The 15,572-nt window shown below is 35.2% G+C and overlaps 1 protein-coding gene across 1 annotated transcript in view; it reads right to left on the reverse strand.

Moving 5' to 3' along the window:
- LOC122797838 (zinc transporter ZIP4-like) overlaps positions 1-15,572 on the reverse strand; it is a 248,247-nt gene that overhangs the window by 121,319 nt on the left and 111,356 nt on the right. The window contains exons 6-7 of the mRNA XM_044066359.1: positions 9,863-9,918; positions 1,460-1,610 (exon numbers count right to left, since the gene is read on the reverse strand). Coding sequence (XP_043922294.1) covers positions 1,460-1,610; positions 9,863-9,918 — 207 coding nt within the window. The remainder of the gene's footprint in view (positions 1-1,459; positions 1,611-9,862; positions 9,919-15,572) is intronic.

Below are 15,572 nucleotides of genomic sequence, written 5' to 3' on the forward strand. Positions count from 1 at the left end.
CCTCCACTGCACATAATTAACTCAAAGCTCTCCCTTTGATAGTATTACATCACAAAATACCTAGGGATAATATTGAGACGTTCAATTTTTCCTACATCACATCGAGTGACAATTCAACAACACCCTCACTCATCTCAGAGTTACGTATAAAATATTTCACCTTCTCACATTAGATATCAAATGAGCTACTGCCCTAATTGTATTGCTTCCATGATTAAAGTATGACCTTCCAGTCATACTTACCAATTCTAATCCCAATTGGGACATTCTGCAAAAAGACAGAAAATGAAATTTGATCATCTCAGTTGTTACAAAGAAAATGACTGCCTCAATATCTCTAAATCCACTTGGCTTCAAATCCAAAGCAGGTTAATTGCTCCTCCTCAGCACACTCACTCTTAAGTTAATTAGTGACATCACTCTAAAAAAATTACTTTTTTCCTGAAGTACATCCTTTTTAACAAGCTTCTAGCTGGACCCTTACTCACTTTAACCTCAGGATGAAACTTCATTTGTCAGATTTGTACCTACATCCTGGAATTCAATTCCAGAAAAAAATAATTCCTTAAAATATCCTCTACGATACATAAACTTGTGGCATACAATTGAAATGCTTGGCTAGCCTTACAAAGTTCCTAGTGGTCATTATCCTATTATACAGCTATGAACCTATTAAGGCCAAAGTTTACTCTGAAAGCTTCAGACAACTCATAAAACACCTCAAATAAAACTCACATTATACGTTTTGATAGCCATGGACACAAATCATCCTCTACATCTGCTAACATTTTTCTGTTGTTAGCACATTGCTAAAAACTCTTTCTTCCCCTCATCTCTTCCTGTTTGTGCTCACACTGCCCCTATTAACTTCTTATTCCCACCCTGTCACATTCTACTCTTATTTCTCCTCACTTTACGAAAATCCATCTTTGTCACAAAATAAAAATGCCATAATGCATATTGTTGCAGACCCTCTCTCTCTCAGAATCATATGATATAATGTACACAAATGCTAACAATTTCTCTCACTCATTTATATCTATTTCCACATTTTTTTCATATTATTGTGTGTGTGTGTGTGTGTGTGTGTGTGTGTGTGTGTGTGTGTGTGTGTGTGTGTGTGTGTGTGTGTGTGTGTGTGTGTGTGTGTGTGTGTGTGTGTGTGTGTGTGTGTGTGTGTGTGTGTGTGTGTGTGTGTGTGTGTATGTGTACATATATATCTTTATATGCATAGGCCAAAACTACTGTTGTACTAAATGCATATATCAAAACTGTTGTCAGTACTAAAAGTTTGATTTACATTTCTTGTATTACTCATTGTATAATTTCTGAAAAGGCCATCTTGTGAAAAAATGGTCCTGATAACAGTGTAATTACCTGGTTAACGAAATTAACAAATAATATTTAATAAAATAAATGTAAAACAGTACAATAGCAAGATATTCAAAGCATGACTTACCAAGCTCATGTGGCAGTTCATGAAAGGCAATTGCTATTGAGGTGGCAAGTCCTGTCCTCCAGGATTCCGAGAAGGCAGCACCTATTGCTAGTCCATCAGCAAAGTTATGGATCCCATCACCAATTGTGATTATGAAGGGCATCATCTGTAGCTCTGAGGAAGGAAAATTAAAAATAGCTGAAGCCAGATGCAATTGATTACACAAAACTAGTAAGAAAAAAAAACATGCAATCTCTTTCTGATGAAAGTGTAGAAAACAACTGAAAAACTGGAAAGTAATATCCAAAGATGAAAAAAGAAGAGGTACAAAGTTTTAATAAGTTGAGTGATGTTATGCAAAGTATGACAAGACTTCTTTGAAACAAGAAAAACTTGTTACAAAATCAAGGAATACATAGTCACATGATACATCACATGATCAAACAATTCAAAATCAGTCAAGTATAAGAAATGTAAAGCACTCTAGAAACATCATTTAAACATACTAAATATATTAACTAACATACAAAAAAGAAAAAAAAAACATTTATATTTTCTTGAAGTACACACTTAAAAGATGTACATAGTCACACGATGCCTTACATTATCAAACACCACAAAATGAAAAAGCTGCCAAGAAATATCATTTTAACATTTTTAAATATATAACATACAACAAATAATTTATATTTTCTTAAAGTATGAACTTAATAGATTCATTTAATCCTGGATATATACCATCTAGTCTCTGTTTTTTTTTAAACTTGTTTGTAAAAGCACCTTCTCTAAAATCTATACATTCATAGTCATCTACAAAGAAAACAAACATTCTGCAAGTTAAAGAATTTTCACTGTGTTGGAGAAAAGCATTTAACAAAATGAATATAGGGCTTGGAACCATGCACAATATGATGAAAAAAATATTAGAGTATTAGCAGATGGGCTCTGTTCTTAGATTTGGTATAATGCTTGCAAAGTAACAACATGCCTCTTCATCAACTACTGACAGTAGAATTACTCTAAGTACTGTACAAGGCCTGTACTCCTGATGGTTTGAACACTCTTTTAAGAGAAGTTCAGTGTTTGCAGTTACAGCTAAATATTCCTCTTTGTTTCATAGGTTAGTGCTAGGCTATCCGCCCTTGTGAGCCATGTTAGGCCTAAACAAATTTCCCAACCTAAAGTTAAGAATCCAACCCTGTACCTTGTGTCTGTGATATAAACACCCTAACCATTATGACATGACATCCCCAACCCAATATCTAAAATGTAATAGCCAGGCGTTATACACTCTAGGTAAAATGCAGTGTAGCACTCTGGATTATGCTCTAAGCATTTTATTACATCTGCATTGTAGTGGTTGCATTCCACTGTAAGCAGAGTGCAGTGCACTGCAGTGTAACAGTTAGGTGCTGCATAAATAACATGGCAGCCCAGTGTCTGTAGCATGGCAGCTAATGCCTGCAATGTGGCAGTTGGTTTGTACCAAAATGTTGTGAAAAATGACAGGTGGGTTCTGTTCTAACTGGACTGGACTGCATGTACTGTTTTAGATAGGTAGGGCACAGCACATATTGTTTGTAGCTTGGTTTGATAAAGTCTTTTTAGACATCCGGTATCTACTCAACCGAAGTTCAAGTCTTCATACCAAGGTGCAATGTTAGTATTGTTACTGCTGAGATTGGTCCAAGTATAACAGACTAGCCATTTCCCCATCTTTCTGGTCAGCCATGTCCATGATGGACAATGACCCCATTCTGTTTGTGGGCTATTTGTTAAAACTTTAATGGAGTCTGGTGTGGACTTGGTAGCTTCGCTATTCTCCAGCTCCACATATCTCTTATTTATCAGTCAACACTTTACAGGTATGAGGTGTAAATTACATTAATGATCCCAGGCTGCACAGTGACTACCTGCAATATAGCTGATGAAAAAAATAAATGTGAAACAAGCCCATTAATCTAAACAAGCAAAGTACACTTTTTTGTTTGTGTTTTGTTGATTGGGTTAGTCTCACAAGGCCTATGGCCTGTTTTCTGGGAAGACCCAAGATGAAATTTGCCCTGTGCACTGGGGAAATTAATCTGCTCTTTTAAATACATTTTTTTACGTCTGCATGAGATACCACTAGTTCAGGCAGATGTGACCTTGATTTAATATCTCGTCTGCCAGACATCTCACTGAGGAGTGTAGCACCCTCACCACCATTATATAGTACTGCAGCTACCATACTAGGAGATGAATTCAAGCTCTGGTGTGGGATCAGAACCCAACATTTTCTGATCTTACAGCATCAAAGGTATGCATACTACCTTTTGAGTGACTCATACTAGTAAAATGTTTTCAAAATGACACTAGTAAAATTCAAGTGATGAAATGTTGTTTTACCCATTTGATTTAATATAAACTGTTTGACATTTAAGTTGTTCATTGTTAATAGATGTCAGACATTCAATACTTTAATTAAGTTAAATGGTCCCACCCGATGCCGCTGACCTTTATTTAGAGTAACTAAAATAGGCATTGCCTTCCAACCAACTCCCTTTACTTGTACATAGTGTAAATACTGTGCATGTATGTATGTATATATATATATATATATATATATATATATATATATATATATATACATATACATATATATATATATATATATATATATATATATATATGTGTATATGTATATATATATATATATATATATATATATATATATATATATATATATATAAAAATATATATTGTGGGTCTACTTTGTTTCTTTGAATCTCATTTGACGGAATTTCATTCCACCCCAACCACTTTGCTGAAAACACAAATTACTGAAAACTCATTTCACTGAATCTCATTTCATTGAACTGAACTTAGTAGATATGGTACTGTGTAGAGTACTCTAAGGCAATTAAAAGGTGTATGCCCTTTTCCCCAGTGTAGTGCTATCCTGGAGTTAGTATATATAGTTGGGGGCATAGCACCCCACCTTGTTTGCTTTATATTGTGTTTTAACAAAAACTTTAAAACAATGCATTTTAAACAATAGATATGCATAGTTGCAACACTAATGTCTAACTCTCTCCAGAAGACAATATGTACTCAAACTAAGTGGGGGGTTACGCCATCCACACACCTCAATGTGGGGGGCTGTGCCCCCACCCCACCTAACTATATATACGAACTCCAGGACTGCACTACAGTGGGGAAAAGGGCATATACCTTTTACTTGCCTTACAGTACTCTACACAGTGATATATATACTAACTGCAGTTCAGTGAAATGAGTTTTCAGTAATTTGAGTTTTCAGCGAAGTGGTCAGGGTGAAATTAAATTCAGTGACATGAGATTCAATGAAACAAAGTAGACCCATATATTGTACATATTGTATATACTGCATATGACACTGCACTCTGCTATTCTAAACTCGACCTATACCTCTTTTAACATGTTGTCCGTACTACGATCTTCCCAGCTCAGACTCTGCATTGTCTTGTTTGTTTCTCTTCTTTTGTGTGTGTATGTGGGTGTGTGTTTCTCTTTGTATGTTTGAAAGAAATTCATTTATGCTTTCTTAATATGCGCAACTCGGACTGCCGCCTTTTCAAATGCGCACAGTGGCCATTTTTTACAGAATTGTGAGCTTTTGCAGGGCAAATTATAGTGACAGACAGTGCAAAGACGTGAACTTCACTTTTTGGCCAAAATAAAAGCTCTCTCTCTCTCTCTTCTAGAATTTGAATAGCTTCTAATGTTTCTTATAAAAAGTAATGTGTTTTGGATAGAAAATAACCTTTTTATGCAACTATTAGATGTGACTTTAGAAATATTTTTGATCATCTTTTGATCATAAATTTCAGAACATCTACCATTTTTTTCAGGATACAAGTATGAAAATAGGGGCTATCATGTGTAAATAAGGATAGATTGTAATGCTGTGTATAACTCTTAAAATGTATGTTCATGTGTATTACTATAGCCCAAAAACTACAATAAAAACCTAGCCAAGCTAAAGCTTTTACTGTGTGGTACCTTAAACCTCCTGTAACAGAGGCCCATGGGACATAGGCAAATGATCCCTTAAGGATATCTTTCTGAACATCTGTTACTTTTTACTTTTTCTTTTAAGTCTTTATGGATACAGTCGGGCCAATAAAGTCAAATCCCACTAGCTGTGTACATGCATGTTTCAAATGGGTCTATATCATATGAGCGAATAGGAAAAACAGCGAACACTCATAATGTCGAAAGTACCGAACCTCAAAGTGCTTTTTCTGAGATCGCAGTACAGTGAAGAATGGAATATTTGCTCTTTCCTCACTGTAGTGTGATCTCGGAGTTGGAATATATATTTAGCGGGGGGGGGGCACAGCCCCCCACAATAACAAGTTCGAAGTCTGGTACTTTCGAGATTGTGAGCGTTCGCGGTTTTTCCTATTCGCTCATATGATATAGACCCATTTCAAACTTCATATGACCTCATCAGCACTGCATAAGTGGACTGTTGGCTATACTTTAGAAACAAAGAGTGTTTAACCCCAAGTGCCTGCAAAATATCCCAACTAACATCCAAACCAAACAGCAAAAGTAACACAGAAAAAACAATTAGTAAAAGGTACTAGAAAAACGTAGCCAAGTTAGTTTTGATGTGAAGCTTCGAGGAAGACAGTAATCAGGTTATACTGGAAGTTACAGATGGTGGAGTATCGAGGTACTGACTTGGAATTAATGCTAAGCATAGAAGCAAAGATTTTTTTTTTGTCTGAGCAGGAATTTAAAAGTGTGCTTTTCTTTCAAATGAAATAAAGCAATGGCCATATGAATAAGTGGTTACTATGCATAACAAGGATGCAGGCAACACAAAACAAGAATCTAAAAGGAGAATGTGTGCCAGATGATACGAATAAGTTTTAGTGCAAGTATGAAATTATAGATGTCTACTGGTTATGTGAGAATTTGCTCTCAAAAGGAGACTGAGTGTTACCTGCCAAATGTAAATGAAGTCTATTGCTGATTTTGTCATAAGTGAGCCAAACAAAAAAGTTTTATGTTTGTCAAAGGGAAAAAATAAAAGCAAAAATATGACAGAAAATGGATAACTTGGGAATAGGGATGAAAGTGTATGAGATGTACTAACTATGTAAAATTATATATTATTGGCCAAACTGTTTAAAAGTTAAAGAGACAAAACAGAATGAGATTTTAAATATGCTAAATAGGATGAAGGAACAATGGCATGTAAATGGAATGATAGAAGTACAGAATGTTTTTGTAATGTTGCAGAATTGTAAATGGAATGATAGAAGTACAGAATGTTTTTGTAATGCTGCAGAATTGTAAATGGAATGATAGAAATACAGAATGTTTTTGTAATGCTGCAGAATGAAAGTGGTCTAATCATACAAACAAGTAGAAGCAGGATATTACTATAGAAAAGAGAGTAAGGACTGAGAAATGGGGGGGGGGGGCACTCAAAAAGAGAGTGAGAGAGAGGTAGGGATTCTGTCCATGATGTCAAATAGAATGGAAACAGACATTAGAGGCTAGCTGTCTTTCATGTGTTAAACAAACAAAGCCAGATACTTTGTTAGAGGATTTTAAAAATTATAAAAGAATAAAATTTAAAATATCTTAACATAAATTTTGTTAGATAACTTTATAGGATTACTAGGGGGAATATGAATGTTTAGGATTTTAGGAACAATTGACTATTTTCAGCTGATATGCATTAGTTCAGGCAGCACCATAGGCTTAGTTTTAACATCTGAAAATTAAATTGTTGATTTTGTATGGTTGAATGTGGTATATGTGCTCATGAGTGTGATCAGATGAAGAAGATGCCTAATCTATGGTGAGTGTCTGTGTGTGGATGTTGGGGGGCTGTCTATGGGTATCAGGGGAGGCTGCCACACCTCTACAATCCTCTGGACTACAAGAAAAGCCTGTAATACTGGAGAGCACTAGAGGCCAGGGACTCTTACATATTACTCTATGCCATGTAAAAATTTAATAGAAACACTGGTTTTGCAGCACAAAACATTTCTGAACAATGCAATATATGTGAGGACTAGAGATCAGAGATACTCTTTAAATATTTATATAAACACAACAATAATAGAACTAAAGAGTTAATAGAATAACAGGATGTGTATCACAAATTATTTTCTGAACAGTAGCAAGTATGAAAATCTAATATTTGTTATTATTTGCTGACTGTAATTGTCCATGATTTACAAGAGATGGGGAATTACAAGAGGAAAAATGAAGTTGGGATATCTTTGCCAATGAGATGCATAGGCTACCAGCAGAGATTGCCATGGAAAAGTGTAGATTATATTAGCAGCAACACCACATGCGTCAGAGATGTGCAAATTAGCCAGTAAGGAGATGTTTCCCCATTGTGGTTTAACATGTCTCTGAATTACATTTCCAGTGATCACTAAAACTGCCCCTTTTGATTGTCACTTTCTGTTCAGCAGGAACAGTTTCTGAATCCTGGCCTATAAACAGTTAAGTTTAAAATGAGCAAATAAAAGTAGAATATGTGAAGTAGAAAGAATAGATATCTGTGGCTACAGATGCATTAGAAAGGGAAAGAATAATTTTACGGAAACAAAATATTTTAATTATACAACAAATAAAATAGCAATATGGTTTATAAAGTAAAATATTTTATTAAAAAACGTAGAGTGTAATGCGAAGGATAATTTGTACAAGGCTTGAGTTAATGGATAAAAACAGAAAACACAAAGCTGGTGAGGCGAAACAAAATATGATGGAAATGAATAAATGTTTAAAAAATATTTGTATACAGTTTACAAAATGTAGAAAATATAATAGGAAACTTAGAATTGATAAGGTAAACAAAAAAATTAATATAAAGTACATTCAAAAGGTTGTAAAAAAGAAAAAGCAGAGATGAGAATGATTGGAGAAGATGTTGCAGGGTATAGATTGTATAAATGGTAACAGTAACGGTAATTAGAAGATTTGTCTTATGTTTCTAGAGAATGGTGTTACCGAGAGAGAACAGGAAATACAGACCAACTGTAAGTTTTATAAAAGGAAGGAGGTAAAGCAGAAACATGCAACTGGAAGTTCATTAGTTTAATGAATTGTTACTACAAGATTTACCTAAGCTATGACATAAGAAAGCTTTAGTGGAAAAGGACACCCAGAGTTTACCACAACTTTCTGTGAGGGAAAATTTAGTTCGTTTTTGCTTTTTTGTATTTTGTACTGCTTTATTGCCTTCTATTTTGTATACTGTGATTTATTTTATTTATACTGTGTTTTATTTGTAGTCTGCTTTTAACTGGATATTTAAACTAGGAAAAAGACCACAGCTGTGTCTCATGTGAGTCACACAAAAATGTAATTTGTTGGCACCCTCCCTCCCTGGTACTGTTGTATTTTTAAACGTTTGCTGTCTTTCTAGTTGCCTGTCCCTTATGTTAATTTGACCACACATCTCCTTCCCTCACCTCTTTTATTGGATATTGTGATTAAGCATAAAATTATCATTTTGTGAAATCATTCCCCTTCGACTATTTAAATGTATTGGCCATCCCACTGCACTCTGTAGAACTAGAATACAAAATACCTACCCCCTTACAGTCTATCTTGCTCTTTTACAATTAGTGGCTCTCCACTTAGATAGCTAAAGTTTAGTTACCCCCTCTTTCATATCTAATTGATTAGTGCACATTGCAGTTTTTAGGATATTAACACATTTTTCCATCTTGCATTTAAAATCTGCAGCATCTACTGCAAGACCACCAGTTATTAGAGAGTCCACATTCTGCCTCTCAGTAATCATCTTGGAATTAGTGCTTCTGTTTCATCTTGGTCAGAGAAGGAGCCCAAGAACATTATTTCCTGGAGACTGCTTATTAATTAAATATATCCGGTTTTAATCACTTGCTGCCTATGTCATTACTGTGACCTGGGTTGTCTGTCTGTGTGAACGCGCTCACCTATGTGGCGCCCCGAGCATACACACGCACTGGGAATTAAACAGTCCTAATAGTAACAGGACACACCCCCCTGATGTCATCCACATCCATTGGAAATATCAACATGGTGTAAGAGACTAAACAAACTGGATATGCAGACATGCTTACTCCTTTTTGCTATTCAAGAAATCTACCTAATTTGCATACATATTCATGCTCACAGCCTAGAAACTACATGATTTATAACTGTAGGAGCTGGATAATAGCACCAATGCACAACTGTACAGACCCAACACAAGGTCCTATAATACAGTTGTGAAGAATATTATAAAATGTTTTTTTTTTTCTATTAAGCATGTTTGTGCACTGCAGTAGATAGTGAAAACATGCAGAGATTATTAAAAACAATTATTAATTATTACTTCCTCTTTCTGGCATCCACAATGTTACCTTTGCACATATATGTATGTGGTATAACATTTTCAGGGGAGGTATATTTGTGGAGGTTTACATCCCCTTCTGTCTGTGTAGTCTCTTGTACAAGGACAATTCTGCGTACACTATGGACACTGACACGGACTCTACAAGGATGTTTTTCTGCTTGTTGGATCAGTCAACCTGCCTCATTTCCTTAATATTCACCTGCTTATGAGGTCATTTGCATTCCATGGAATTTTCTCTGTATGAACATGTGTGGTAACCCCTAAGCGGAGCTTACTGAATCTAAAAATGTTCATGCTCGTGTACGCATCGTGGCATGATGCATACATGAATAAAAATCATGTGTGCTTTACTGAATTCCGCCCTGTGTGTTTTTTTAAAGATTTTGTTTCTATATTTGACTGTGGTGGCATTGAAATTATGCAATTATTAATTTAAAGGAATTTGAGTTTCATCAAAAATGTTAGTAGTGAAATTACATGTTTAAACAATTATATTACCAAGGATTTGCTGTTTTTTCAATACAAAGGTTTTTAAGTTTTTATAAGAATGTTTTTTTCTAAAACTGAAAGAAGGTATGCAGAATTAATTAAGAGAAAAAATAGGAAATCTGAAAGGGATGTTCAACAATATAAAACCAAGAAGGCATATTTAGTCCATCAACATTTGCACAACACTAATTTACAGGGTCATGAAGTATTTAATGAGATACTACTAGATGAACATACAGGGAAGGTTAATGTGCTACAACAGGATACTGGGAGGGACTACAATAAGTGCATGGCACACATTACAGGGAATGATTTTCCAACATTACATAGGTCAGAGAGGTTAGCTGACCAGGCATTACAGCCTCATGGTATAGCCCCGTCCCCCCGACATGGGATTTGATAACAGGGGAGATGCCCTAGGGACATCATACCTTCTACCCCAGAGATACAACAAGGGAAGGGGGCAAGGGAGGGAACAGGAGGAGATGATTTTGAATTCCCATGGGCGTTTAATTTTAAGCCACAAGGGCTATAACATTTTCAGATATGCTAATACTGATGTTACACCCAACCACTTTTCCCTCTTTTTCAGAAAGGATTTAAATGTGTACCTAGCGTGCATTTTATTCTGGCAGAAACCTCCACTGAACTGAAGCTATTAACTAGAAAGTTACATTCAGCAATTTTACTTAAGGACAAAAATATTGACTATGCAAATACCTACCTAACAGGAATCTGTAGGAAAAAATATTGTCTTTAACTCCTTACTACATCATACTATTCAGGTTTTTGAGCAAGCTTGCTTGGGACAACCTTTACAAAATTGGAAGGATGAAGAAATTGATTTACAGAAATTTGACACCTAATGAAAGAAAATTATTTGGTAGATGATAGAAAGTTAAGACTTATGCAACCCAACAAAGGTGGTGGTATGATGCTTTAAGATTCTCAAAACTATTCAGTGGTCATGGTAGAAATACTTTAGCATGGCAACACATATCAACATGTGTCGAGGAACCAGATTAATATAGCCCACAGAAGAATGAAGTACCAGTTAGAGGACCTTAGGATTGATGGAAGAATAGATCTTGATACATATAATTTCTTAAAGAAAGATAACCCTATCATTCCTATAATTTTCAGTATACCCAAGGTTTGCAAAAATATATTAAATCCCCCCTTTAGGAATATTGTATCAGCACATGGGTCCAAAACCCATGCCATAGGAGTACTTATTCATAGGCTGTTAAAACCATTATTTTCCATGGCAGCCATCTTCTAAAAGAATCCTGGGACTTTTTGGGGAGGCTTAAAAGTACCTTGTGGGAGATAATATTGAGTTTCAGACAGCTGACATTGTTGATCTTTTTTCTAGTATACCTATTGAGAAAGGCATGGAGTTATTCCATGAGGGACTTTTAAGGGACTTTTAAAGTTGCATTTGTTAAACACTGACAACATCAAACTAGTTGAGGAAGGTATGCTGATGGTGCTAGAAAACAATTTTATATACTTTGAGGTGAACTCTTTAAACACGTTTCTGGCATAGTGATGGGTTCAGTGTGTGCCCCTATGTTCACCAATGCTGTTTTATATTCATGGGAACTTTTACTTGTATTTCAGTGTGAATTTTTCAAATTTTGATGTATTTTATGGTCGGGTCCAAAAGAATGTATCAGCAGTTTTACTGAGTATCTCAATACTACAACAGGATTTCTAAGATTTACCTATTTATTTAACAATTCTCAAATCAATTACTTAGACACTGTCATTTTGAAAGTAGATCAAGGATTCAAGTCTAGTATTTATAGAAAATGTACATATAGTAACACCTATTTACACTATTCAAGTTCACACCCATATCACCAGGAGGTCAGCTTGATTAAGGGCCAAGCTGTCAGGTTGGCTAGAATGGTTTCTGAGTTGGATACATTTTTGGAGGAAATCAACAAATTAAAAAACAAGTTTTACGACAGGGGTTACCCAAGACATATGGCTGAGAATGTGGTAAGTGAAGTTGTAGAAAGTAAATTTAAACCTATTTTGGGGACAAGCCTAAGTAAACATGGTGATGACATGACAACACCTCCAGCCTTGGAACAGTTATGGCATTGGAATTTGATTATGAATTTTATAACATTAGATCCATTGTTGAGAAGATCTGGAACATTCTCATATCTAACTCTTATATATGCACAGCAGTAGGGAGTCATCTCAAAATAGTTAGCAACCTTTCAAATAATTTGAAGACTTTTTGAAATGGGGGAATGAATACACAGAGTATTATCTACTGGAGAAGAGGGAAATGCAGAAACTGTAAACAGTACAAATATATTGTTAGGCTGAACAACTGTTCATAAACAACAATAGTATCAGATTTATTAAAGGCAACTGCTCAAGTACAGGGCTAGTATACTTTGGCAAATGTAATACATGCCCATCATTTTACATAGGAAAGACAGAGAGGGCATTAAGGAAAAGAATCTACAAGCAAAATTATGACATTAAAACTAAAAGTAAGGGTAGTGCTTTGTCTAAATACTCTTGTATATGCTCCAGTTTTGAAGGTTTTACTTTTGGCATTCTGGATAAGATTACCGTAACCCTATTGGTGGGGACTAGGAGAACCAATTCAAATTTAAGAGCTTCTTTGGCCACTTAAACTTAATGCCAGTACACCACCTGGGTTGAACAAAACTATTTCTGTACCTTGAATCTTATGTTAATTTTTATCTTTTGTATTTTTGTTTTTATCTTTGTATTTTGTAATGTGGAGCTTTTCTCCTCGGGCCTCCACTGAAAATGGGCTCCTGAGCCCAGTGGACCTCCCCGGTCATCAAACTGAAATAAACAAACAAACAAACAAACAAATAAATAAATAAATAAATAAATAAATAAATAAATAAATTTCAATCAAACTTGTGTTGTACTCAAGGGCTAAAAAGTGGCCAAGCATCAATTTATTTACTATTGACTGTTTTGGGAAGTTTTAATTACTTTTATTATTTAAAAGGCATAACTTGTTTTAACTGCATCATGATGTTTTATATGTAGTGTTGAATTTTTGTTATCTATTCATTTACTATATGTATTGTCGTTCACTTAAACAATTCTTTAAATTTAGTTCTTAATACTGGAATCTTCAGTGTGTGTTCAGCAGATGCAATTAATTCAGTTAATTTAATTGATAGGAAATTGAATAACAGATCAAGTTTTCAGTATATATATGACTCTGGATACTTGATTTACAAGCAGGAGCTTCCCTCAATGATGCACTATGCCTTTGTTTATTTTTCTTCATATAGTGTATATACATCAACTATTTATGTATATACATAGGAGCATTTCTTACCATTGAAACTCATTGACATATGTGATCTTAGGTGTTCCACTTTATGTGTAATACAGCAAGACATTTTTGAGCCCTATGCTCATGTATTCTAAATGAACAAGGCACTGGCAGTGAGCAGCACTCTACAATAGCCAAAATTAATGCCTAAATTCAAGGATAAACTAATTGAGTTCAACAATTCAAGGCAGATTAGTGTTGCACACACTAACTAGGTTGCTATAACTAGGTCCATCCCATCCCATCTCCCACTATACAGTTGTCCTTATAATATTCTTATCTGTTAAAGGAATATAGTGCCTGACAATGATTTGTAAATTATAATTGTATGTATTATTAAGTAATATAGCATCAGGTTTCTTATCTAGAATCACTGGCACTGAACTGTGGCATTATACTGCAGCTGCTTTGTGGTTCAGTCCATTCTGTTCACCATTGCTCCACTCGAGCTAACTCTGCTCCCTACCCTACCCCCAATTCTCACCCACACCCACTACACCTAAACTTATATCGCATTTCCCCACCGACTTCCCCAAAACACCATTCTCTATCCATTCAAATAACTCCATGCCCAACCCTCTTTACCCAACTTCCTTTTATAATAGCAGTAACTTAATTAGCACATATCTGTGACAAAACCACCCTCACTACTAACTAATCATTACTTTATTTCTTCCCAGCCCTTCCTGCTCTCTCTTACTATTCTTCCTCTACTTCATAAACTCCCTTAATTGCATAGCTTAACCACTTTTCCACTTCTCTTCTCTTCTCTTCTCTTCTCTTGTTTGTATCACATTCATCTTACTTTACTACTATATTCACTGCACACTAATCCCCATTCTCCCTATAACTCCCAGACTAACTCCTCACTAGACTTCAGTTCTTATCTTCTTCACATAATGTCTCTAGCCAGCACACATTTATTGATTCTTTCTCATCTCTACCTGTTTTTCTTTTTATTCCTAATTTTCACAGCATCAAGTCTGACTTCTTTCCCTCTAAACCTACATCTCTCACATCTTCCTTATTGTATCCATTACAGAAGTATCCATATCCATTTATATCTCCTCGCTTCTTTTGAATAAACCCTTTACCTTTCCTCAAATTTAAAATTCTTTCATTAAGATACAACATACTTTCCCATCAGTATTACCTTAACAGATCAAAAATATGCCAACTACCATACTTTTACACTCCCATATCTTCTATCCTACCCCTATATGATGACATCCACCCTAATCCAAGACCTATTTCCACAAATCTACCTTCTCTACACATTAACTATAGCTGCCATAAATCATTTAACATTATCGAAGTAAGCTTCCAAAGTATTTGCAACAAAATTACTGACTTCCATGCCTGGATTACATACAACCAACCTGACATCATTGCCACAACTGTGACCTGGCTCAAATCTAATATAAAAGACTCTGAATTCCTCCCACCAGACTTCACCACTATTAAGTTAGACTTCACAAGAAAGGAGGTGGTATAGCTCTCCTTTTCCCTAACACTTACAAATACTATTCCTCATTTCTCTAATGCTGAAATTCTCATCTTTTTCCAAAAAATAAATAAATCCAAAAGACTATGCATCATAGTTCTTTGTAACCCCCCTGGTAATAATATACCCATTCTGGAAGAAATCCTTGCCTGGCTTACCCATACAATTAAAAATGAAACTATTATTTTGGGTGATGTCAACATAAATTGCTGCTCTGAATTCTCATCTGCAAACATTAACTTATTTAAATTCACCTAGCTCATTTCCACTCTGACTATATACAGTAATGGTAACAATGATGGCTTCATTCTAGACTGGATACTGGTTACTGATCTTAGTAAAATCTCCTCAGCTGGTACTCTTCCAGAATTCTCCCAATAGACTTAGTGACCAACTTCCTGCC

Source organism: Protopterus annectens, chromosome 3.part1 (genome assembly GCF_019279795.1).
Source record: "Protopterus annectens isolate FY-2018-M chromosome 3.part1, PAN1.0, whole genome shotgun sequence".
In the NCBI taxonomy this organism is placed as follows: Eukaryota; Metazoa; Chordata; order Ceratodontiformes; family Protopteridae; genus Protopterus; species Protopterus annectens.